Below are 24,995 nucleotides of genomic sequence, written 5' to 3' on the forward strand. Positions count from 1 at the left end.
CTCTGATCCGGTTCTCGGGGGGGGGGGGGGGCTCACCCCACTGCAGCCACAGAGCTGATGGCACCTTCTGGCGGCGCAGGGATGCTCCCCTCTGCCAGCCTGCTCAGCCCGAGGGGCACCCACCTGCTACACAGAGGACCCGGGTTCCATCCCCAGCACTTGTCAGGAGCCATCCCTGAGCCAGCCGATACGCGCTGAGCCCTGCCAGGGGTGGCCCTGAAGACCCTGAACCCGACCGGAAGACGTCAAACTCCCGGGGCCTGAGCACAAGGGGCCAGCAGGTGGGGCCCCACCCGGACGCCCAGAGAGCCCCGGCCGGAGATGTGGGCATGGCAGGCAGGACTGGGGCTCCACCACCCCCGTCCGACAGGTGTCCGCAATCCCCCCCACAAAAACACCCGGTGGCTGCGGGGCGGGTGTGGGAAGGGGCGTCTGCGTCACTGTTTACGGCTTTTCCACGTCTGTAATTTTGGGATCCTTGATCGGGGACAGTGCCAACAGTTGCTGACGGTGGGCTCCCCCCCTCCCACCCCCCCACTCCCCGCCCTGGTGTCGTCAAGCCGGGGATGGGAAGCTGGAACCTGAAAATACCTCGGCCGTGAAGCCCGGGCAGAGCCGCCGCCCGCTGCGGCTCCCTAATTGCAGAGCCGGGTAATCACGGGGCTCGAACATCACCGGAGACAGCGCGCTCGCGGAGGGCCGGGCCTCTGTTCTGGCCCCCCTACCCCCACCCCGGGGCCCCCAGCTCCTCTCCCACAGGGATCGAGCAGCTGCTCCGACCCACCGAAAACCGCTCTTTCCCAAGCCTCCCAAAAGGAGGCACCGAGCCGCCCCGCCCCGTGCTCCAGGACCAGGGCAGGGGCAGCGCCAGCCCCCACCCCGCCCCCCGCCCGGCAAAGGCCAGCATGTGCCAAAGCCCCCAAGGAGACGGACTGGCGGCCACCCTGCTTTCCCGAGGCTCTGGCGCTGTGGGTTGAGCCCCTGCAAGCCTGCCGGGGACCCGGGTGTGGCCTCTGGAGCACTGCAGGGAGCACCCCCCACACCTACATGCATAGAGCCGGGGTGGGCCCCAAGACTGCTGGGCAGGCGGGGCCAGACTCCGCCAGCTCCGGGCATCCGCCCCGGCCGCCCTGGGTCAGTGAGGAAACGCCTCCGTGGCCCAGTGGGAGCCGGAGGGTCTGTGTCCTTGTATATGTGGGCCCGCGTGCATGTCCATATGTGTGTGCATGTGCTTCTCTGTGTTGTGCTGCGTGTCCGTGTGTGTGTGTGCCTGTGTGCGTGTCTGTATGTGTGTGCAGGTGCTTCTCTGTGTTGTGCTGCGTGTCCTTGTGTGTGTGCATGTGTGTGTGCGCACGTGCGTCTTTGTGTTGTGCTGTGCGTCCCTGTGTCCGTGTGTGGGAGCAGCCTCCCTGGCCCCGGAGGAGGGCAGGGAGCAGAGTGGCGCTGAGCATGGAGAACAAGCCCGCAGCCCCTGCCGTGCAAGTTTCCGGCCCGAACCCCTCCTTCCCCACCTCGGCCCGGCCTGCAGCGGTGAGCAGCAGCGGGCAGCTGGAACGCCGTGGGCGCACGCAGAAAGCCTGGAACAGGCGCTGTTTGAGCCAGCCCGCTGCTCTCCCGCCTCCTCTGCTAATCGCCGGCCTGGGGGCACTTTCTGCTCAAACCCGCGCTTCCGAGCTTACTGGGGGGGTGGGCGACAGGCTGACCAGGGAGGGTCCACATGGATCCCCGGGACCCCCCACCCGTCCCCCCCATCGGGGCGTCTCTGCTTTGCCGCTTTCGGCTCCCAGAGATGAGAGGCTAATAATTCCGGCTTCTCACTGCGGCCGGCAGGTTGTACTTAGGCCCGGGCCGGGCGGGGCCCGTCATTACGGGCTGAGCTCAGAGCCGCCCGATTTAGCCGATGACTAAAGTGCTCACAGCGGAGGGGCTCCGGAGGTGCCCACGGAGGGCGCGGGGGCACGGGTGCGGGAAGCTGCAGGTGTGCTCCGGAACTGACGAAGGGCAGGAAACAGCCGCTCCCGTGTGCCCACGCCAGGCCCGGCCAGCGACAGACAAGACCCCGGGGTTGCGTGGCGCGTTGCTGGAGCGAGTGGGGCTCGAGGCCGCTGTGGGCAATGGGCCCAGCCAGGTCACGGCCAGGCCTATGCCCAGCACACACTGTGGCACTGACACTCAACACGAACATTCAGCACAGTGGGGGTGGAGTCTGGGGTCCCCGGGGGGGGGGGGGTCCCGGAGGCCAGGCAGGGCTGAGCTCTGCAGAGCTGATACTGCCCATGACGGGCCCGCCCAAAGCAGCACCCGCACCCGGGTCTTGTGTCCTGGTACAACGCCACCACCCCCACCCTCCGACAGGCAACCCTGACTCTCTGGGCAGCACCTGCACCTCCGGAGACGGGGCAGGGATGCGGCTCCATCCCCGGCCCTGCACGAACCAAGACAGGTGGGTGGGCTATTGCCCGCTCCCATCCCTCCGGTGGTCCCCAACACCAATGGCCGTGTCCCGCCTGCCACCTGGTGTAGACCTCAGACCAGCAAGGTGGACGAAGGTCGGCCGCAAGCCACGGGCGCCTCTCCCTCTGTGGTCGGAGGGGCCCCGTGCCCACGGGCACCCACCTTTGTGGTCGGAAATACCCCGTGCCTGCCATCAGCCACCTCTGTGGCGCGAGGTGCCCCCTGTGTCCCCGGGCCCCCACTCTATGGCAGGAGATGACCGTGCCCCGTGCCCGCGGCGCCTACCTTTGTGGTTGAAGATGCCCTCCATCTCCATGCTGCTCCGTGAGTGGGCGATGCACAGGGACCCGCAGGGCACCAGGCCCTCGGCGGCGGGCGAGCGGTCCGTGGTGCGCACCAGGCACCAGTCGGGCTTGTCGTGGGGCCGCTCCAGCACCTCCACCGTCTGGCCACGCCGGATGGTCAGCTCGGTGCTGTTGCAGGCCGTGAAGTCGTGGATGACCACCGTCAGCTCGCAGCCGCCCGAGAGCTGGGGGAGAGGGTACCAGTCAGCCGGCACAGCAGAGGCCCCGAGCCCAGGGGACAGCAGCGGCGGGGTCGGGGGTGGGCGGGGCGGGGTGCGGGCCGTGACTGCCGGACGAGGGTGCCTGGTTTCTGAGACCAAGGCCCGGGACTACAGGCCAGGGAGCGGGGACGGGGGCTGGGCGCTCTGTGTGCAGGGCCCAGAGACCCTCCCCCCACTGTCCTGCCCCGAGGGACCTGTCACCCCCACCCCAGAACAAAAATGAAACACAAAAGCGAGCAACGGACTCCGCAGCACTGTGAAGTGAGGTGCGGGCATGCATGTCTGTGTGTGTGTATGTGCACGCGTGTCTGTTGTGTACATGTTTGTGCCTGTGTGTTCATGTATCTGCGTTTGCGTACACGTGTTTGTGTATGTACATGAACGTCTGTGTTGTGTGCATGTTTGTATGTGTCTGTGTGCTTGTATGTTTGTACACATGTCTGTGTGCTTGTGTTCGTGTACGTGCATGTCTGTGTGTGTGTGCATATCTGCGTGTGCTATGTATGTGCACGTGTGTGTCTGTGTGTGCGAGAGAGATTTCTGTGCGGCTGCTCCTAGGGGCCTGGGCTGAGACGCTGTGTGCAGGGGCTGGAGGCTCCAAAGCGCACAGGCCCAAGGCTGCCCTGCTGGACACTCAGCGGACAGCCCTGGCCCATGACCTGCCCACACCAGGCTCTGTGCCCCGAGCGTCAGAGCCTCAGACCAACGTCCAGGAAGCCAGCGCCTCCCCCCAACCCCGTGCTCCCGACGGGGACCCTCCCCCCTGCCGTCTCCAAGCGTCACCCAGACACATGCCCCAGCATCTCATGGGCCACGGAACAAGTAGGAACAGTCCCACCTCCGTGTCCGTGGGGCGCCACGCCTGGGCCCAGCTGACTCACCCCCCTCCGCCGGGCTTCCCGGCACCCCTAGATGCGCATCCCACCTCCTCCTCCCCACCTGGGGTCCTAAATGCAGCCCAGCGACTCCTGACCCTGCACCCCCATGGCTGCCCCTGGGTAGCCTCTACCTCGCCATTCCTGCCTCCCAGTGACAACCTCAGGCGTCTGCCCCTGGGACCCCCAGAGACAGGGCAGGAGGGGACCCGCTGGGGGAGCTGTCAGGGCCTGGCTTCCTGCTGAGCCCTCGTGGGCATGAAGCCAGGGCAGAGACAGGGTGTGGGGTGTGTGTGTGTGTGTGTGTGTGTGTGTGTGTGTAGTTGGGGGGACCCTCAGAGGCAGGAGCAGTGCTCTGTGGAAGAGGCCGTTTCCGTGCCAGTGCTGATGGGACAGAGGGGGACGGGCGCCTGCCTGCCCCTGGGAACGAGACGGACAGGAACTGGCTCCGCTTGGGCCCTTCTGCGCCACGTCTGTTCTGAGAAATCGTCATCAGTGCTGCTGGGGGCGGGGTGGGGGGCTGTCCCCGTGATGCGGGTCTGGCCCTGTCCCCCACACGGCCCCGAGAAGCCCAGCCGGACCACCCGCAGGAAGGGGGACCAGGTGTGTGTAGAGCGCAGGCCCTGCGAGACAGGAGGCGGCACCCACGTCCAGGGGCACTGTCCCCCCCCCCCCCCCGGGTCCCCGCTGTGCCCGGCGCTGTCTGCCAACCCTGCTTAGGGCACCAGCAGTGTGTTTGTCTGCAGTTTCAGAGCAGGAAAGAGTTCGTGAGCGAAAAGCAGGGCAGCACCCCCCCAACACACACACACACACACACACACACACACACACACACACACGCACGCGCGGCAAAATGCATCCACCCTAATGCGGCCGTGTGGGCCGGACCCCTGCACCTCTGCTGGGCCACAGAGGGGTTGGCTGACCTTTTTTTTTTTTTTTTAAATATAAGCCCTTTCTAAACAGTACACGTTTTTCCCTGAATAAGCCAGGCAGGGAACGCAGTCTGGAACAGAAGCACTGAAGAGGTTAATATGGGGTGAGGGGGGGAGCGGGGAAGGGGGAGGGGAGGGGGGAGGAAGAGGAGGAGGGGGAGGAATGTTCTTTCCCCGCTGTGGAGGTGCTCCCTTTCCTGCTTCCCATGGCCGGCCTGGGGCCATCCATCACTTCCCCACCTCCTCCGCCCTGCCCTCGGCCTCTCCCTTCTCAAGAGCTTTATTAATTTTTCAGGTGGCTCCAAGCCACGGGGCTCATTTGGGGGCTGGGGGAAGGGTGGGAAGGGGCTCGGGAGTGAGACTATTCCTGGCGTTGATCTTTTTTTTTTTAAAGCCCCTCAGAGTAATCAAAACACTATTGGAAACATCTGTGTACTTGACAGCGCAAGGAAAAAAAATCTGGCCTGTTCCGATAAAGACTCCTGTACTCAAAGTTCCATTTTTTTTTTTTTTTGCCTTCTCTCTCCCCACCAAGGCCTGACAGAACTTACTGGCAAAATCGAGTACCAGAAGAATCTGTTTCGCACTGCGCTAAAAGTAGCATGAAAGGGGGAAAAAAGAAGCCCCACTTCCGAGTCACCCTGCGTCTCGGGCGCCGTCGTCCGGGGGGAGGGCTCGTGTGGGCCCCGGACAGAGGAGGTGCCACTGCACTTCAGCCTCCACAGAAGGGCCCTTTAAAAGCAGGTTTGCTTTGTGAAAAGGAGACTTTCCTCTCATTGGAAAAACTTAATCTAACCGCCGCCCTGGAGATTCTGCTCCCGGTCAGGCTGTTCGTCCCGCGCCCTGGGGACGATGGCCGAGGCGTCGCCGGCCACCTCCACCCCAGGAGCCGACGCTGCGTTATTCTGGAAAGTGTGACAGCTGAATGAAACCCCCGTTTCTGGCCAGCTGTGTCCTGTGGATCCTTTCCACCTCTGTCTGTGTCCCGGATGGGCTGGGGTGTACGGACTTCGGGGCTGCCGCTCTTACAGCCTCCCTTTCCGTGACTCACTTTCACTCCTGAGAGTCACAGGAGGGAGATAAAAAAAAAGCCCCCACCCCCCTCGCCGCCGTTTTGACCTTAAAAAGCAAAATGCAGAGAGCAGGGCAGCTGGTGACAGGCCTCCGCAGCGCAGGGACCAGAGGGGGGCCTGGGGGTGGGTTCTCTTCCCCAGGACCGGGAAGGAACACACCTAAGCCTTGCGGGTCCCACGCGGACCCACAGCTCCACACGGGAGCCTCCTGCCAGGCCGTTTCCAGAGCTTCCACGTTCCGAGGGACCGTCCCCCACCCACAGTGAGCACAGGCACGAGGACTCGGGGCTCCCTTCCCGCGGTGCAGTAACCAGGCAGATCCGGGCGGGGAGGGGGTGGGGCTCCCCATGCTCAAGAGAAAGGGGTACGGCACGCCACGCCACGTCTACGACGGCAGGTGTCAGGTCTCGGAAAAGGGGGGGAAGAGTGTGGCCAGGGTCCCGGGGTGGGGGGCCTGAAAAGGGCCGAGACTGCCTGGCTCCTCCCGCCACAAACTGGAGAGGATGCCCCCTCCCCTCCCTGCCCCAGGGGGCCACCCCAACACTCAGCACCTCACCGGGCCACCTGCAGAGAAGCTGCCCCCCCAGGGCCCCCAGAGTCCCTCAGACACAGGGAGGGGCAGAAATGTCTCAACTCCCCCAAATCTGCGGCGGGGGGTGGAGGAGGAGGGAGGGAGAGAGAGACTGGGTGACTACGTGTGTATGAGTGTATGAGCACGTAAGTGCACGTGTGTGTATGTGAGCGTACGTGTGTATCTGCACGTGGGTGAGTGCATCTGTGACCGTGTGTGACCGTGAGCACGAGTGTCTGAGTATATGTGTAGGAGGGTACGGGTATGTGTGTCTGAGCCACGTGTGCGTCCGCAGGTATACGGATGTGAACATGTGTCTGTGTGTCTGAGTGTGCACGTGAGGCGAATGACCCTGTGTGTGTGTATCTATCTCAGGACACGTGTGCCTGTGACCGTATGTGTGCGCCTGTCTGTGTGAATGTGTCTGGGCCTGCGTGCATATGTGTGTGTGCACATGTGTGTCTGTGCATGTGTGTGTGAGGCACGCTCCCCCTCCCGACTCCCAAGGCCACACACTGGCTTCCTGGAAGCCCTGGGCCTGCGCCATCCGGCTGGGGAGCGCGGAGAGGCCGCGGGAGGGGGCGCCGGCCTGCACGCCGTGCCGCGTCCCCTCCCTTGGAACGTTCTGGAAACAGACGCCAGCACTCGGAGGCGGGCAGAGCAGGCGGGGTTGTGTCCTGCTCATGAGACGCTTCAGGGACTGACGCGAAAGAGGCGCTGGGCGGGGGCGGGGGTGGGGGCGCGACGTGGGCAGCGGAAACGGCCCCCACAGATGAGACCGTCACACGTGCGGGGCTGTGGTCTCAGGCTGCGGCCACGGCGCAGGGGGAAGGGGGCCCCTGAGCTCCCCCAGGGACACCTGAGAACGGCCTGCCATCTCCTGCCTCAGGTGTTGCCTCAGACCACGCTCTCTAGTTTAGTGTGTATGTGCGCATGTGTGTGCGTGTGTGGGTCTGTGTGCATGCATGCGTACAGGTGTGTGTATGTGTTTGTATGTGTACGCATGCAGGCGCGGGCTGTAGGCTGTTCATCGAAGCCATTCACGACTACAGATATCGAAGCAAAACAAAACAAAATCCCCATTTAAGAACGACAGAACGCCGTGGCCACTTAGCGGGAGAGAAGCCCGAAATAGGAACAGGAGCACCGTGCCCACCCACCTCAGCCCAGCTGCTGGGGAGGGGGTGGGAGCCAGGCGGGAAAGGGCGCCTGTCCCCTCCTTTCCGCAGGGCAGCAGGGGCAGAGAGGGCACCTTCCATGGGACAGATGTGGCCCGCACATGGTGGGGACCGTGAGACGGGTAGGCGGAGGAGAGAGGCTGGGGCCAGGAGTGCGGGGTCAGGAGGGAGCCCCGAGCAGAGTCAGATGCGGCCCCCAAACCCAACGCAACCCAAAGAGGGTGCGGGCCAGAGCAGGAGTACAGGGAGAAGGGCGTCCACCTGCACACGGCCACCCGAGATTAGCCCCAGAATCCCGTACGGTCCCCTGAGCACCGCCAGGAGTGACCGCTGAGCACAGAGCCGAAGTCAGCCCAGAGCACTGGCGGGTGTGGCCCAGAGAATGAAACTAAGGGCAGCGCGGGTGTAGCCGGGCCTGGACCGGCAGGCAGGCTGTGTCGTAGGGACAGGCTCTTGGTGCCCGCAAAACTGCAGCGAGCGACACAGCCTGCGGGCTCGGGCCGGGCGGCAGGAGCAGCTCTCCCCAGGAGAGACCCCGCGAAGAGAAAATGCACAGTGTCCCCCCCCTCCGCCCCCAGGGCTCCAGCCTCCCCAGGGCACAGCTTGGAGGCACATCTGGGCCCCAGATGCTGGCCCCGGTCGGCCTCTATGCGCTCTGCAAGCCTCTGTTGCCTCCCATTCCAGCAGGACCTGAGCCCAGGAGGACAGACAGACACTGCGGGAGCCCGTGGGTGCCGCGTGGCTGGGGCAAGACGTCTTTTCTCAGGCTCATCCCCCTGCTTGGCTGCAGTGGGCCCGCCCTCAGCCCTGCCCCTGCCCCTCTCCTGGGCCTCCCTCCCCGCCTCAGGGACCCAGGCTCAGCACAAGTGAGATAAGGCCCTGGCAAGCCTTTGATTTCTTTGGAATGTGAATGGAATTTTCATAAGATCATTCTCTCTCTCTTTTTAAAGGGGGACGGGGTGAGTCTGTAGCGCGAGCATCAGCAAGAATCGATGCTCCACTCCCTTCTGGAACGGAGACTCGCCGGCATACTTTAGGGCTGATGGGGTCCAGAGAGCGGAGGCTGGGCGGGCTGACGGGGCCTCCCCTGGGGGAGCAGCCCCTCCCAGACATGCTTCCGGGCTGCCTGTGGGGCCCTCGATGAGACAGCGGGCGGCGGTGTGGGCGCAGGGAGGCATCTCCCCGCCTGCTGGCTGCAGCGACTTGCTCTGAGGGCGCTGGCAGGTCAGAGCACAGAGTCCTGGACCCCGGGCTCAGGTCACGACGCGCCTGCCCCATCCCAAGCCTCCAGCTGCCCCGACCCGCCAGGCAGAGAAGGAACAGGCTGGCTGCAAGAATCCCTCCTGAGACAGGCAGACACAGGCACCCTTGTGCCCCCCAGGCCCCTCGCCCAAACCCCACTGGCCGACGGGACCTTCAGGCTTGGGACAGGCACCCAGTTCCCTTTTTTTTGGTTTTTGGGTCATACCCAGCAGTGCTCAGGGATCTCTCCTGCTGGTGCTCGGGGGACCAGATGGGGTGCCAGGCATGGAACCTGGGTCAGCAGTGTGCAAGGGGAGCACCCTGCATACCCGTACGGTCATGCTAACATTACTCCAAGGCCTGGCTCCGTGGATGCTGGCTCCCCAACGCGGGGCCCAAGCACCGAGACCCAGGCCCAAGACCCCCCGGCTAGCTTTTTCCCTGAGCGCCCTCCTCCCAGGAGACTGGGCACGGCTTGCGAGTCACCTGGGTTTCCGGCACGTCCAGTTCCATCACTCACTCGCCGCCCTGTCTCAGCGCCAGAGGGAACGCAGACCTGAGCCTGTGCTCTGGGTGGAAGGAGTCCAGAGCCCCAGACAGGACGAGGGCATGACGGGGACGCTCCCCCACTCAGACCCAAGGCTCCTATAGGGAATGCGGGATGGGGCGTCAGGACCCCGAGTCTGAACACACCGCTTGTTGGGTAACATTGCTTTGTCCTTCAACAAGAAGCTTAGATTTATCTGGTTACACCCATTAATCTGGTTACACCCATCAATCTGGTTACACCCATCACAGTGCTCCTGAAGCACTTCCACTTCCATTGTGTTTATCTATAAGCAGTCTTCCCTATGCTCTCCTTTCCACCCAGTTAATCAGCTTTCCCCTTATTCAAACTTTGTAATTTGTAAGATCAGTTTCCCAGAAATCTATGATTTTATACGTATGAGTGAAATATTGCCTTTCTCCTCTCCTTATGCCTTATGAACAGTTTACCTTAAAGTAATATCCTTTTTGTATAGATACAGGAAGACCGTTAACATCATGCTTTGTAACTTAGGATTTGATTGGCCTTGAATATTATTCACTCCCGGGCATCTGCTTTCTCGACTTAAGCCTCAGTTGCCCTTAGTTCCTAGCACCCCAAAAGCAGGGTCCCGACGAGGGACTGAATGGACCCAGGGCAAGCAGTGAGCTACCCTGGCAGCGAAATGGGCCAGGCCAAAGTGCCACGATTCTTAACTATAAGAGTTTGATCATAGACAAATGCTGTCATGATCCAAAGGTAACGACAAGACTAGGATCCTGCTAGGGGTGGGAAAGACTATCTGGCCTGAGCACCGTAGTCTGAGATCGAGATGGCCCTAGGAGAGCAATTCTATAAGTTTAAGATATTTCTTACTGTATCCATACAAAATGATTTATATTATATTCTTATATGCTTGTCGGACAAGGAGAAGAGAGGCACGCCCATGGGATTATGCTCTAGGGTGGGTCCTCCTGCTGAGGAAGGATCTGTCCTAGGAGTGGTCTTCCCTGAGACCAAGATTTCTACCCCTATTGATTGTGACAGCACCTATGTAATTGTCCCCCCAATTCCTCATGGAGAGAGGATTTAACTGTACTGTAGGAGTGGGCTGGGGGCAGAAGGAAGAAGAGAGGTCAGAGAGGATCAGAACCCAGACTCCAGAGAAGGAGGATGAAGGGGAATGGAGAAGGAGAAAGAAGTAGCTGGGGGAGGAAGAATGGGGAGCAGAGAGACAGAAGGAGAGAGGGAGCAGAGACAGATGAGGAGAGAATCAGAATAAACTACGACTAATACCTACCAGCCTGGCCCTCGTTCCTTCCTCCGCCTGACCATCGCCATCGACCTCTCCAGGGTGGGAGAAGGGTGAGACTACCGAACGTGGGCGGCGGAGAGATAGAGCCACCGCCACTGTGGGTGCTGCGTGCCCCCCCCTTTGTGTGAGTTTACACAACCACTCATCTCCCTGTCCCTGCCACCTCGCGGTCACTTGCCCTCCTCTGCTCCCATGGGTGCTGAGACGCCCGTCTTGTCTCGGAGCGACACACAGCCTCGGGGACTGCCCAGCCACCAGGCTGGGCCCTGGGACCACCACGACGATGACGGTGACCACGAGAGGCCGGAGGTCCTGTACTCTACACATGACCATGACCCGTGCGGTGACCTCAGCATTCCAGGAAGGAGTCTGGCGGTCAGCACCCGGGAGACAGACCGGGGGGAGGATGGGGGTGGGCACACAACCTTCACGGGGGCACCTGGGCATCTGGAGAGCCCGGGCCTCCCGCCCTGCCCGTGTGGGCACGAGGCTCTCAGGGCAGGAGGCAGCCCTGTGACCCGTCAGCCTGGCCCGGGGCTGGCACCCCCAGAGGCCAGCATCCCTGCTGCCGCTGGCCATGCTCAGGAACGCAAGCTTTCTGGGCACGAGCACCTCCTGCTGGGAGCCACAGGGCCACAGGGGAAGGACACAGGACTTCCCTGACCCCTTAGGACACCCCGGACCTCCCTCCGCCAGGGCCCCAGGATCCGTTGGGAGAGGCGGAGGGAGGGCCGGAGGGGCTCAGCATTGTGGCAGCTGCCTGCAGGGGAGGCCCGGGGCTGTGTCTCCAACCCCCACCCCAGGCACAAGCCAACAGGGCCAGCGGGTGGTCCTGGCTGGCTGGCCGGATGGGAGGACTGTAGGGAGCCGGAGCAGACAGGCCAGGGAGAGCAGCAATGGAAGGGGCTGCGGGCGGGGGTCTCCCGCCCACTCCCACCCCCACCCTCCTGCCCACCTTGTCACTGTCCAGCGTGTTCTGCGACGTCCGGGATGCGATGGAGATGGTATCGGGCTGGCTGCTGCCGTCCCCTTGGCTGTCCAGGTCCTCGCCGTCCCTGGGGACACAGGGGCCGCTGCCGTGCCTGCCAGGGGCTGCCCGCCCACCTGCCCGCTCTCACGCGTGTCGGGGCGGCCCCGTCCCCCCACGGGCCGGGCGGTTACCCACCTGCGTCCCTTCTGCCGTGGGGCGGGCGCCGTCTTGGGGATGTGGATGGGCTCCTTGAGGGCGCCCTGGAGGTGCACTGTCCGCTCCTGGATCACCTCGCGGATGTGCTTGATCCAGTCCTGCTTGTTCTCGATGCTCGAGGCCTTGGCGGGGGGTCGGGGCCGTCAGGGGCGGCAGGGCCGGAGCCCACGCACCTGCCCTCAGCCCAGCCCCCAAGGACCCCCAACAACGCCTCGTCCCCCAGCGATGCCACTTCTCTCTCCGAGAGCCACGTGTGGCCCCGGCCCCGCCCGGTCCTGTCCCCTAGCCACTCCGGGCCCGGGGCACCCCAGGGCGCTCTGGCGGACACCGGCAGCCGTGGCTCATCGCGGTGGTCCAGGTTTGGCTCAGGGGCCAGCCCACCCTCCGGCGACAGAACGGCCCGTCCTGCCACAACTGTTTCTGTCCGTGTGATCTGGAGCCGTGTTTTACTCGTTTATTTTTAGAGTGCACAGCAGAAGAGTTTTACTGAAAGAAACTAAGAGGAACAAGACGGGGAGAGGAAGGGAGCCGAGGGGCCGTGCTCCCGCTCCCCCTGGCGGCCGCCTCCCCTGGCTGGGCTCGGCTGACTCCAGCGGTCAGGGCGTGAGGCGCAGGAGCTGGGGAGCCCCCCAAACCCCAAACCAAGGAGGCGAGGGCCCGGACACTCCCTCGTCTGCGGTCCCGAGGGAGGTGAGGGGATGAGGCGCTCAAACAAGGTCCCGCACCAGATCCGAGCAAGCAAAGTGAAGCCATTCTGGGGCCGAAGCTGGGGAGGCTGGGCGGGGGCGGGGTGTCTGTACACGAGATAAACAAGCGTCTCCGAAGAGAAAAACTTGGAAACCACAGAGCCGAGGGGATTTAAGCCCTGACACCAGCGTTCGGGTGGTTAAACAAAGGAAGGATCTGGAAAGGGCCGTCGTCTGGCAGTCTGGAGGCGAATGAGGAAAACTGTCATTACGGCTCAGGAGCGGGGAGATTCTCACGGCCCCAAGCGAGCGGGCGGGCGAGGCTCTGAGGCACAGGGAAGGGGCCGTGCGGGCGGGTGGGCGCAGCCGGGGAAGAGGGAGGGTCAGAGGCCAGCCCTCAGGACCGAGGGAGGTCACTACACGGTCACTCGGGGCCGCCTCATGCGACATTGGTGACCTCCGTGGCTATGGCCGCGGCTGCCTGTCCTCCTCTCTCCTGCCACCCCCCTTACCCGGCGGCCGGTGCCCCGGGCCTATCTCTGGGGATGTGGGCGCGTTCACTCCCTGCACCCAGGCCTAGTGCCTCAACATCCCCAGAAAACATTCGCACGGCAAAGCTGGCGGAAGCCGCCGCCTTTGACCCCCGGGCCCTGTGCCCGCATGCTGGCCTCGCGCTGGCCTCTAGCCAGGATGCCCGCCGTTGCTAGGAGCACGAATCCTCCACAGGAGCTAGGGACATCACGTCCCGCCTACGTCAGGGGCTCTGCGCCGTGGGGCCACGCAGGATCTCTCGGCGCGGGCGGGAGTCTTCCCGACAAAACCTACCACGCCCCGGGAACGGCCTGAGACATGCATATGGGTCTCTGTCACGATCGTCACAGAGCCCGGAAGAGGCGGCAAGGATGAGAGACTCTGCCGGGTGGGGGAAGCCACGGAGCCCCGGAGAGGAAGGTGGGGGTGGCCGTCGCCGTGCAACCCTCGCGCCCCAGTGGCCCTGCAGCACCCGCGGGAGTATTCCCCGGCCTCTCCACCCGCAGGTCGCCCCCGGAGCCCGGCCACTTCAGGGGGAGGGTCAGCGTGGCCGGGGGTCACAGCAGAGGGTCCAGGGCATTTTCCCTCCCCAGAGACGATGAAGTCAGAAGCACCCGGGAGACCTGGGTGCTGAGGCTGGGGAATGGGCGCGGGTGGAGGGATGGGTGTCGGGACCCTGCAGGACTGAAACCCGCCACGAACAGCTCCGTAAGGCTCTAGCTCACGGTGATTCAATCACAAAAGTAAAAAAAAAAATTCGAAAAGAAAAATCCAAATCCAAATGCGCCCTGGGTGTGTGAGCCCTTCAGATCAGCACCCTGTCATCTCCAAGGAAATCGCCCTCAACCCTCTCCCCTCGGAGAGCCCTGGTCAAAGAGGAGGCCTCAGTTTCCCCCCGCCAGTGGGGGTCAGCAGCCGCGTTTCCCTGTCCTGTCCTTCCCTGTCAACATTCCTGCCGAGTCCTGGGCTCCGGCTGGGCAGCGGACATTCTCCCAGGAGATGCAGAGACAAAGGGGCAAAACTGGACAGAACCTTGCCGCGGAAGGCCCCAAAGAGACGGTTCCCACAGGCCTAATGGAGCAGGAGATGCTCATCTTATCTCAGCAATGCAAATGGGCCCCAAATTAGCACGGTGTCTCTGGGAAAGGAGGAAATCTCTCATCCTCTGGGAAGTAACAGAGAAGAGACGCAGTTCTCCTACAAAAGCCCCCAGGATGGGCCGCACTTCACCCGGTCCTACACCGAGCTCCTGCCCGCATGCAGTGTCTTTCTCTTCTACTAACTTTTCAATAAGTTTCTCTCTATTTTTATTAAGTTCAAGCGCCTCAACTACTGAACGTTTTTATTCTGATTTTGTTTTGTTTGGGGGGCCACACCCAGCAGGGCTTAGGGCTTCCTCCTGGCCTTGTGCTCGGGGATCACTCCTGGTGGGCTCAGGGGACCCTCTGGGCTGCTGGGGTCGAACCCAGGCTGGCTGCCCGCAGGCAAGCGCCCTTGGCCCCTCTACTGTTTATTGCTCTGGCCCCGGTATTCTTATTCCTTTAAGAAATTTTTGTTTTATATTTTTGCTTTTTGGGCTACACCCAATGATGCTCGGGGCTTACTTCTGGCTCCACACTTGAGAATTACTCCTCACAGTGCTCAGGGGACCCTATGGGTTGCCAGGAATCAAACTTTGGCCAGTCACGTGCAAGGCAGACGCCCTGCCGCTGTCTTACCACTCCGGCCCCGATATTTTCATTCCCCAACATGATAAAGAAACCTGGGCGGGCGCAGTGGCCTGGTCACTCTCAGGCATCCCCGGCACACGGGTCTGGGCTGTATCAGAGGCTGCCCAGGATGCCCCGGGCCGGGTTTCCTCGAGGAAGCCGAGGCCCAGCGTGCAGGCTGGGCCTGGCCGAGGAGAGCCGGAGTGGAACCCGTGACCCTTCCCGACACTGGGCGAGGACGAGGAGCCAACTGGCCACCGTCCACGCTGGGTGACCAAGCCCCGAGGACACAGGGCGTCCACTCGGAGCCCGGGAGCACCCCACCCCCGTACGTACCTTGAGGACGATTTTGTTGTCGGAGGTGGGCGTCCTCCCTACCCACAGTGCAAATTTGCAAGGATCGCCTTCTACGTGCTCCGTGACGCCCAGCTCTGAGGTCTGGAGAGAGAGACAGACAGTGCCGTCAGGTGCCAGCGACGTGCAGCGGGAGACGGGACGGTGACAACGGACCAGCGCGTGTGGACGGTCCCGTCCCCACGACACGCGAGGCTCTGCTGTGTGGCCTTGGCTGGGGGGGGGGGGGGAGAGGATGGGAACCGGCCCGCTTCCCCCCCTGGGCTGGCCAACAGGCAGGTACGGCCACTCCCCAGGGACGTGTGTGTGCGGTCCAGGGTGTGATGCGCCGAGGCCCGGGGGCTCCGTGAGTCCGGCCCAGTGCTCCCAAGGGTCTGAGCCGGGCAGCCACCCAGAGCCACCCCGCCTGCGACGGAGGCGCAGAGAACACAGAGAGAGGAAAGCTCATTCCTGAGGTGGGGGCCACCTCCCCCCTCCCCACACTCTCTCAGCCTCCAGCAGGAAGTGAATCCGAAGGAAGTGAATCACAAGCTCAAAGCACCGGAGGGGCCCCCTCCTCTCACCCCCCCCCCCCCCCATTCCGGGGGAACCTGGGCAGTGAGAAGATAAATGAAGTGAAGATGGATCCGCCCGGGCCCCGTGCCAGCCGCGTCCCTGAGGCCGGGTTGGAGCAAACCCTGGCGGCCAGCACGGCTGCATTCTTCCTCCCCGTTAGAATCTGACAGGGGGGTGGTGACGTAAGGTTGGCCGCGGGCCAGCGGGCCAGGGGCCAAGGAGAGAGCGGGGAGGGACGGGGGCTGTGTGTGTGTGTGTGTGAGAGAGAGAGAGAGAAAACCATTATCCTGCGCCCAGCAGGCTCAGAGGCCCTGGGAGAGTCCCCGGGGAGTGGGGGCGGGAGCAGGGCAGGGCCACACCTGTGTAGAGGAGCCACGTTCTGAGCTCCCCTACCGGTGCTCAGGACTTACTCTTGGCTCTGCGCCCAGGGGTCACTCCCAGTGAGGCTCTGAACCCGAGTCAGCCACGTGCACAGTTCTCTCTCTCTCTCTCTCCCCCCCCCCCCCCCCCCCCCCCCCCGTAAACCTATTCTTATTCATGTTCGTTTGGGGAGGGCACACCTGGCAGTACTCGGGGCTTGCTCCTGGCTCTGCGCTCACTTCCTGCCGGGCTTGGGGCAACCCACATCAGCTCTGGCAATCCGGTGCTCGGCCATGTCGCCCCAGCCCGGACTTCATTGGGGTGAGAATGAAAGCAACGCTCTCCGGGAGGGGCCCGGGCCCGAAAACACTGCCCGGGGGGCGCCTGAGCATGGCCCACCACCCGCCCCCAGTCCGGGCCTCCGATGCCCACCAGTGTCAGACTGCACGCGTCACAGCCAGCCTTGTGCTGCCGTGCGGATGACGGCTGTGAGCGCAGCACAACCACGTACAACAACTTCCTCCCGGCGTGAGAGGCCGGTCACAGCTCACAGCCAAGGAACGGCTCAAAGCCAGCCGATGCGCGCCCTCTAGTGGGCTCACGCGGAGTGAGGCCCAGCAAGGACAGCAGCCCCCCTCCCCACCAAGCTGGGAGTCGATGCTAGGCGCCCACCCCACCCCGGGCCCGGAGGCCGATACTTACAAACAGTTTGCTCTTATAAAGGTACTTGCTTCTCCCACTGGAATCTTTCACTTCTTTACTGAACACCAAGGACATCTCGAAAAGGAAGAGGTGCCGTTCTCGACCCTTCCGGATTAAGGTCTTGGGGTCCCACACTTGGAAGGATTCCTGAAGGATGAGTTCTCCCTGAGACTCGATATTCTCATCAAACCCTGGGGCAGGAGAGAAGGGAAGAGGAGGAGGATCACGCCATGAGCGAGACCTGGGCGCCGGGAGGGACACGCCGCCCCCTCCCCAAACAGGGCTGCTGGTGGGTGCCCCCCCCACAACCTCCACGGTGAACGGCCCCTGGCCTGTGCCGGCCGGATTCCTTAGCCCCGTCCGCTCTGCCGGCCTCCACGCAGTCTGAGCCCCCGTCTTCCTGCCCCCAAGGTGCCTGCCCCCTGCCTGTACCCGGTCGGTCTGGCCCTCTCCTCCCACCAAGGCCGAGGCTGTGTGGAGCGGCGCCGGTGCTGAGCCTGTGGCGGCCCCGGCACCCCTGAGCCTTCTGACGCAGGCTCCTGGCCCGGCTCCTGACAGCTCTGCTCTTCCCAAAACGGTGTCTCAAAAGCATCACGGGGGGAGGGCCGGGCAAGTGGGGGCGGCTCCCAGGCAGTTTGCTCAGGAGGCCGGGGGACCCCTCATGGTCAGGCAGGGGCCCCTGTGCTGCCCAGGCCAGCCTCGCCATGGGGCTGACCACAGGTAAGTGCCCGCATCCTGGTGCTGTCTCTCTGGGCCCCTGATAAAGGAAGATGGAGGGAAAACCTGCCCCGGGTCTGTCAGGACCCCATCGCGTGCCACGGTGTGAGAGAGGACGGGAGCCCTGAGTTCCGGAGTAGCCACAAAAGGCCTCCATGCGCCTTGGGAGCGCTGACCCCTGCACCCTGCCCGAGGGGGATGGCTCAGCCAGGGGAGGGGACACGCCTTCTCGCCCCGCAGGGCTGCGGGCGTGCCTGGTGGACTGGCTTGGTGCCCGGCCGTGAGGGCAGGACGAGGTTTGCTCCACCAGAACCCAGGACAGGGGCGGAGGTGGGACCAAGCGGGGCTGGCCCTGCCCTTGGCGCCACCCCTGCACCCGAGAGGCCCCGACTGGGTGAGGCTGTGTCCTCTGAGGCAGGGACAGGACCGGACGCTAGGGAGGCAAAACCAGTTCGGGCCGGTGGCGAGTCTTTCCAAGAGAAAACGCTGGGTGCCCGAGAGACCGCAAGGGGGTAAGAAGCTTGCTGTGCATGCAGAGGACACAGCTCCATCTGCAGGACCCCACAGGGTTCCCCATGCCTGTCCAGAAGTGGGCCCCGAGCACAGAGCGAGGAATGAGGCCCTGAACACAGTGCCAGGAGTGAGCCCTGAGCACGGGCAGGAACCAAACAGAAAACAAACAGAACCGGAAACAACAGCATCTGAATGCCAAGTCCGAACCAGTCAGAGGCCAGAAACCTACGTGCCCGCCTCACCTTCCAGCATGCTGAGGTGCATGGCGTCGTTGGCCCGCTTGGGCACGCTGAGCATCACCTCCAGGCCGTCCTTGATCTCGCCCTTGCCTTCCTCACAGCACGTGAGCAGCTCCTGCGGACACAGCGGGCGCGAGTGAGTCCCGGCTGCCATGGCCCGGCCCGCAGGCAGCGCTCTGCGGGGCCCGAGGTGGACGCCCTCTCCCGCGGACGCCGCCGGCTCTCGGAGGGACGCTCCTCCCTGTGGAGTCGGGAAACGGGCCTGCGCGCGAGCCAGCCTCGGGACAGTTCGGGCATGCCCTGGCAACACTGTCCCGATCCAGGGCAGTAGAGACAGGCCGGCCAGCGCAAGCCGGAGCCTCACAACCTTTCAGCGCCCAGGCTGGACGGCCCGCAGCGAGCACCATCCACTTGGACCGCCAGGGGGTGGGGTGGGTGCGGCAGTGAGGGGCTTCCCCGTGTCGGGACACAGCCCTCTACGATGGCTCCTGCCCTCCGGAAACAGCTCCCGACAGAGCCAGGGAAGATGTTCACACTGAGAGTGGGTCCGGATGCGGGTATTTTTTCCCCTTCTTTTCAGGTCACACCAGGGCGAGTTTTTTTTTTTCCCTTTCTTTTCCGGTCACACCCAGCGATGCTCAGGGGTTACTCCTGGCTTCTCTGCACTCAGGAATTACTCCTGGCGGTGCTCGGTGGACCATAAGGGATGCCAGGAATTGAACTCAGGTCGGCCATGTGCAAAGCAAACGCCCTACCCACTGTGCTATTTCTCTGGCCCCCAGGGTGGGGTTTTAGGGGACAAACACGCTTCGGTTCAGGCGCACACGTGGCCAGCCAGGGTAGGTATTTCTACACAAGCTGGTTCCCAGGAGCCTGGCCACAGCAGAGGCCTCGGGGGCAGAGATAAGCCAGGCTGCTGACCGTGACCCGGGACAGCAGCACGCGGTGCGGTTCGAGAAGACAGGGCTGGGTCTCATCCGAACACCCACACCAGAGACATGTCACTGACAATGACCTGCAAGGCAGCCTCCCAAGACCTGGTGCCCCCAGACTCTTCCTGCAGACTAGCACTGGGAGGTGAGTCTGATGCAGGAGGCTGTGTCCGCAGGCCAGACTTGGGTAAGGTCACGGGACCGACAATGCCTCTTTCCCGTCTCGTAAAAGCGGGGATGCGGGCCTGTCAGGCTGTTCAGGAACAGGGCCCGGCCGACCCAGGGCTCCGAGTAGGGTCCGGGTGTGTGTGACAACAGCTGCCGGCCCAGGGCTCTGAGCAGTGCCCAGGTGAGTGGACAGGCTGCGGACGACTCACATCTGTATCCGGGCGTCTTTCAAAGAATCCACTTCCCTCAGATCTGAGGACACGAGAGGCAACCCCCATCCCGCCCCCAAGGAAAGCCACCACGCCCCATGGGACGCACCTTTAAGAGCAGCTGATACTTGGTTATCCGCTGGACGGGCTTGATAAGGTAGGAGGAGATGGAGTTGGCCAGCCCATGTCGTTGCTGGATCTCCTGGACGGAGAACAGAAGCAGATGAAAGGTCCTGGGGTCATCCCGAACTGGGGATGAACTGGGACCCTCGATGGCCACAGTGAGACGACACGCCCTCACCCCTCGGATGGGCACACACACGTCAGAGCTTCCCCGGGACCAGGGCAAGAACACAGCTGGGACAGGTCCCCAAACAGGGGACTCACACGCCTGGCCCTGGCCAACTGGTTCTCTGGGGCAGGGCCCACATGGAGGGGATGGGGACAGGGGTCCCATCCAGCCCAGTGTTCACGCCGGCCTATGTCTTTCCTGTCTCATGGAAGCGGGGACAAGAGCTTCTGAGAAGCAGTGAACTGGGACCCTCGAGGCTTTGTATCTGCTTCTCTTTCGGGGGGGGGGGGGGGGGGGAGACAGGGCAGCCCCTGGCAGTGCTCACTGGGCAATCTGTGGTGCTGGGGGGCCTCAGGGCCACGTTGGAGGGGTCCCCACTGCCCCCGTGAAGACCTGTCAAGGGCTCCCTGCCGTAGACCATGGCTGAGAGCTGGGCCCGCCGGGCTCTGTGGACGACACGTTGCCCGCTCCATCTAGGGGCTTTCTGTCCACACCCACGGGACGCCCAGACCCCAAGGGTGAGGGTCAGTGAGTCCTGCCGGAAGTTCATGCACTCGTAACCAATGCCCAAATGGCAACAGAGCATTGCCACCGCCTGCCTGTCCTGCCAGCTGCCCAGCCCTCACCCGGAGGCTGCCAGCTTCATTTCCACCAATGATTCCGCAAGTTCTGGGATTTCAGGTGGAAGGAGCCCAGGGACGCTCAGCCAGGCTCGCCGAGCTTCCAAGGCCTGCGTCGTGCATGCGGACCCAGACCTCGGTGTCCGGAGAGAATGGCTCTGCAGCACCCAGCACAGCCCGGACACACACAGGCCACGGCACCATCAAAAGAAGCACAGCCCAGGGGCTGGAGCCATAGCACAGCGGGGAGGGCATTTGCCTGGCGTGTGGCTGACCCGGGTTCAATTCCCAGCATCCCATGGGGTCCCTCCAGCACCGCCAGGAGTGATTCCTGAGCACAGAGCCAGGAGTAACCCCTGAGCATTGCCAGGTGTGACCCCCCCAAAAAAAAAGGACGTCAAAGACTCCTGACCCCCCAACCCAACAACTCATTCTTCTGTTTGTTTCTGGACCAGACCCAGCAGTGCTCAGGGCTTACTCCTGGCAGGCTCAGGGCACCAGGGCTTGAACCCGGGTCAGCCGCATGCGAGGCGAGGCCTTGCCCACTGTCTTGTCTCTCCAGCTTCCAAGCCTGCCCATTCCTAAGCTACCCCGAGACCCCATCCTGGGCTCAGGCTGCAGAAGCATCCTGCAAGCTCAGCCCCCTCCCACCACCCTCAACGAACACGGAGCTCTGCTCGGGGATCAGGTGCCTTCGTGGTGTAAGACCACCAGGCCATTCCTCAGAGGCTTTCAACCCTCAATGCAGGAGGGACGGGCAGAGGTGAGGTGAGAGGGAGGAAGACATCGTGGTCTCTCTGGCCTCTGCGTGAGCCCAAGTCCTCGCCGGGAGCCCTCCCAACCGCCATGTGCCTTCACTGCGCTCCCCGATGGCCAGCGGCCACCTTGACTGGAGCAGGGCAAGGCCAGCAGGCGTGTACAGCACCATCAGCCCAGAACGGCTGGCACACTGCACACGGCCGTGCAGTCAGGAGCTCGCTCGGTCCAACTGCGTGGGACCACATGTCACTCGTGTCACTCATGACCAGCTCGTGGCCAAGGTGCAGGACGGTGAGAAGCGAGAGGAACCGCCCGAGCTCTGTGTCTGCACGCCTGATGATGCCGGGAGATGGAGCCCAGGCCGGGCGCAGAGAAACATGTCCGAGAAGTCGCCAGGGTCACCTACGGCGGGGAGGGGGTGGGGGCGTCCGCCCTTCTTTTTCCTTTCTGGGTCGCACCTGGGGCGGGGGGGCATATGGGGCCAGGGGCGAGGGGGACTGAGCTCCCCGAGGCAGCCCTCGGAGCTGGCTCCAGCCTGACACTCATCCTCATTCGCACGGAGGAAAGGGCAGATGACGGCCAGGCTCACACAAAGAACATGGCTCATTGCACCGAGACCCCTTATTTTTTTTGCGCCAGAATACATCTGGCCCATAACGGATGATACTCCGGAAATGTGGAATAAAACTCTCCCGTGTCAGGAGCACGGGCCCACCATCTTTTTCATGAAAAACTTCCCAGAAATATCTCTGAAAAATGGATGAGCTACACCGATGTCTGTGCCCAGGTAAGCACAGAGCGTGGATCACCCAACGGGCCGAGTCGTGACTGAAGCTTTTGTGAGAGTTTCCTGGTGGGCCCCCTGTGGAAATCAGTGCTGTGAAACTCGGATGGTAAAAACTGTGACTGAAAAGCGCAACCCGAGCCCTTCCCCCAGAAGGACCCGGTTACCAGTTTCATTCTCCCCGAAAGCAGCTAATACCTCCCGCCCTGCATGTGCCAGGGGAAACTGAGGCCTCTTCTGCTCTGACACCCATGGGAGCCCACGTGAAATCTGAGTTTCCACGGCTTGTGGCCTTGCTGAACTTTCTCAGGTCCTCCTGAAGGACGTCTTGAAATCACGACGGAACTTACGCCCAGCATAAACACCATCGGTCAAGAAACAAAACTACAGGCACGGGGCTGGAGGCGGTTTAACGCCCACAGATGGCACTGTGGCCGGGGTGGCTCACGAGCTCCAGGACACTCCCCGTGCCTCCCGAGCGACCCCACTTACGTCAAAGTAGGAGCCCGCGTGTTCCAGGATGAGCTGGGTGGAGTCGGGCTTGTTTTTGCAGTAGGTGACGTACATCTGAAACTTGTCTGCCTGTAAACGGAGGCTGGCTCAGGGCTCTGTCCCGCAGTGCCCAGGGTCCCCGTGTCCCCTTGTGGGGGAAAGCTCTGGAAGCCGGCAGCCTGAGGGCCTGCCCACCCAGCCGGCTCCTCCCCAGGCTTGGAGCCCCGACTGCCCTGTCCTCAGACCATCCTACATTCCGGGCCGCGAGGGGGATGCCCGGAGGTGGGTCCAGTCTGCGGCGGGCGGGTGCCCCTGGGAAGGATCAACCACCCTCCCTCCCCCAGGGACAACAGCAAGGACAGCAGCTGGGGCCGTGCCAGTTACCCAAGTGACGAAGCAGTGCCCGACATCCTCCGGTAGCTGCTCATACTTCTCCAGCTCCTTGAGGAAAATGCTGTGGGGAACGAGAAGGGGACGGGAAAATGAAGGCGTCACCGGTGTGCCCGGCCAAACGCGTTACCCCTGAGAGACGACGGCAGAGACGGGGCATGAAGCCCCACGGCTCCGAGGACCGAGCTGGGGGCTTCCACGACTCCTAGGGTAGGGCTGGGAGCTCCCATGGTTCCTAGGGCAGGGCTGGAGGCTCTCACGGCAGAGCTGGGGGCCCCCACGGCTCCTAGGGCAGGGCTGGGGGCTCCCACGGCTCCTATGGGCAGGGCTGGGGGCGCCCACCGCTCCTAGGGCCAAGCGGGGGGCTTTCACTGGCACGGCAGAGGCCTCAGCCCGGAGCTCTATGTGTTCGGTGGCTGAGGGCCATGGTTTCAAGGCTGCGCTCGGAAGGAATCGCTGGCGTTTTAGGGCCTGCTGCTGGCCAGGGGCAGGCGAGCACGGGGGGACCCCAGGAGCTCTGGCCCCACTGTCCGCTCAGTCTGGTGATGGGGCCACAGGCGCTGCTCAAGTAGCTGTGCCCCGGCGATTTGCTTTTTACTGGGGGGATGGCGGGGCGGGGGAGAAGGGGTTGGGCCACACCTGGAGGTGCTGCGGCTGCGGCCTGGCTGATGGGGTTCCCCTGGGGCTCGAACCAAGGTTGACCGTGTAGAAGGCAAATGCCTTCGCCCACGTCTTCCTCCCTCCAGCCTTTACGGCTTAGATACAGACATTTTTAAGTATTGATCCTTGGGGGTGTGGGTGGTGGGCACTCCCGGCAGGGTCTGGGGCCCCGAGCAGCCAAGCCTGATGGCTGATGTGGTGGGGGCAGGAAGGAGCCCGGGTGCCACCCACGCGAGGCTAATGCTCTGCAGCGGGCCCTGGCTACGCTCCCGCCCCTGCCTCTTACATGCTGAGAACGGGCCCCACGCACGCGCGGCCAAGGCCGACGGCCCTTCCCATCAGCCCTCCGCACCCCCTAGGGCCTCGGTTCCTCCTCCCGCTGACCCGGAGCACCGTGGCCCGGGATGAGCGCGTGCTGGCATGTGGCTGTCGACAGCCCGGCCAGCCCGGGGGGTGGGGGCGAGCCCCCGCACTGTCTCTGGGTGTGAGCCTGCAAAGCCACTCACTTGTGGTGGAACTCGTAGATCTCCTGCATGTTCCCGAAGATGACCAGCTCCTTGTTGACGATGCCAGGGGGGATCTCCTCCACGCCGCTGGTCATCTCCCACAGGTATGTCTGCAGCAAACATGGGTGTGAGACAGACTCCGGGCACTGCCGCGCCCCACGCCCGCATGCACGCACATGCACACATGCACGCACACGCACGAACACACACACACGCACGCACACACACACGTGTGCACATGCACGCACACACACATGAACATGCACACACGCGCAGCTGGAAATGCAAACATCTCTCCTCAGAAGAAAAGAGAAACTTTGGCGTGGGTGTGAGAGTGCCTTAAGAAAACGTCCCTTGTAGGCAATGCATCCGTTTCTCTTTTGCGGGGGTATTAAGGGTGTACTCAGCAGTGCTCGGGGTTCACCCCGGAAGGGCTCGGGGGGTCTTACGCCATGCCAGGGTTGAACTTGGGTCAGCTGAGCCCTTGCTGCCAGTCAGCACCTCGTGAGTGTATTTGTGTATGTGTGTGTGTGCGTTGCATGTGTGTACATGCGTTGTGTGTGCAGCACAGGGCACACACAGATGCTCCACACGTCCCTGAAGCTATTCTGATTCCGAAGGGCCCACAGCAGCCAGGCTGCCCTGACGGGGGGGGGGGGAGGGGGCTGAGTCAGCACATCGTGGGGCCAGCCCTGTGAGCGCAGGGCCCCAGGGCCGCTGACCCAGCCCGCCCTGGAGCGTGGCCAGGAGCAGAGTCCCTGGGAATCAGGCGGGGGGGGGGGGGGGGGGCGCACGTACGTCCATGCACTCCCGCAGGTCCCTGACATAGGCCTTCTCCGTCTGGATCAGCTCAGCCATGATGAACCTGGAACACGGGCACAGTCAGCCGAGAGTGAA

General features: G+C 63.2%; 2 protein-coding genes across 3 annotated transcripts in view; one reads left to right on the top strand and one right to left on the bottom strand.

Annotated features, from left to right (window-relative positions):
- The window catches only part of ANKH (ANKH inorganic pyrophosphate transport regulator), a 326,406-nt gene that overhangs the window by 291,679 nt on the left and 9,732 nt on the right, over positions 1-24,995 (top strand). The gene's annotated exons all lie outside the window — the stretch shown is intronic.
- TRIO (trio Rho guanine nucleotide exchange factor) overlaps positions 1-24,995 on the bottom strand; it is a 172,244-nt gene that overhangs the window by 41,355 nt on the left and 105,894 nt on the right. The window contains 11 exon segments of the mRNA XM_056109061.1: positions 2,740-2,983; positions 11,690-11,789; positions 11,900-12,042; positions 15,183-15,284; positions 16,818-17,008; positions 18,290-18,401; positions 19,705-19,797; positions 22,543-22,632; positions 22,927-22,996; positions 24,099-24,208; positions 24,897-24,963. Of these exon segments, the coding sequence (XP_055965036.1) occupies positions 2,740-2,983; positions 11,690-11,789; positions 11,900-12,042; positions 15,183-15,284; positions 16,818-17,008; positions 18,290-18,401; positions 19,705-19,797; positions 22,543-22,632; positions 22,927-22,996; positions 24,099-24,208; positions 24,897-24,963 (1,322 nt within the window).

Source organism: Sorex fumeus, unplaced genomic scaffold (assembly GCF_029834395.1).
Source record: "Sorex fumeus unplaced genomic scaffold, SorFum_2.1 ptg000264l, whole genome shotgun sequence".
Classification (NCBI taxonomy): Eukaryota; Metazoa; Chordata; class Mammalia; order Eulipotyphla; family Soricidae; genus Sorex; species Sorex fumeus.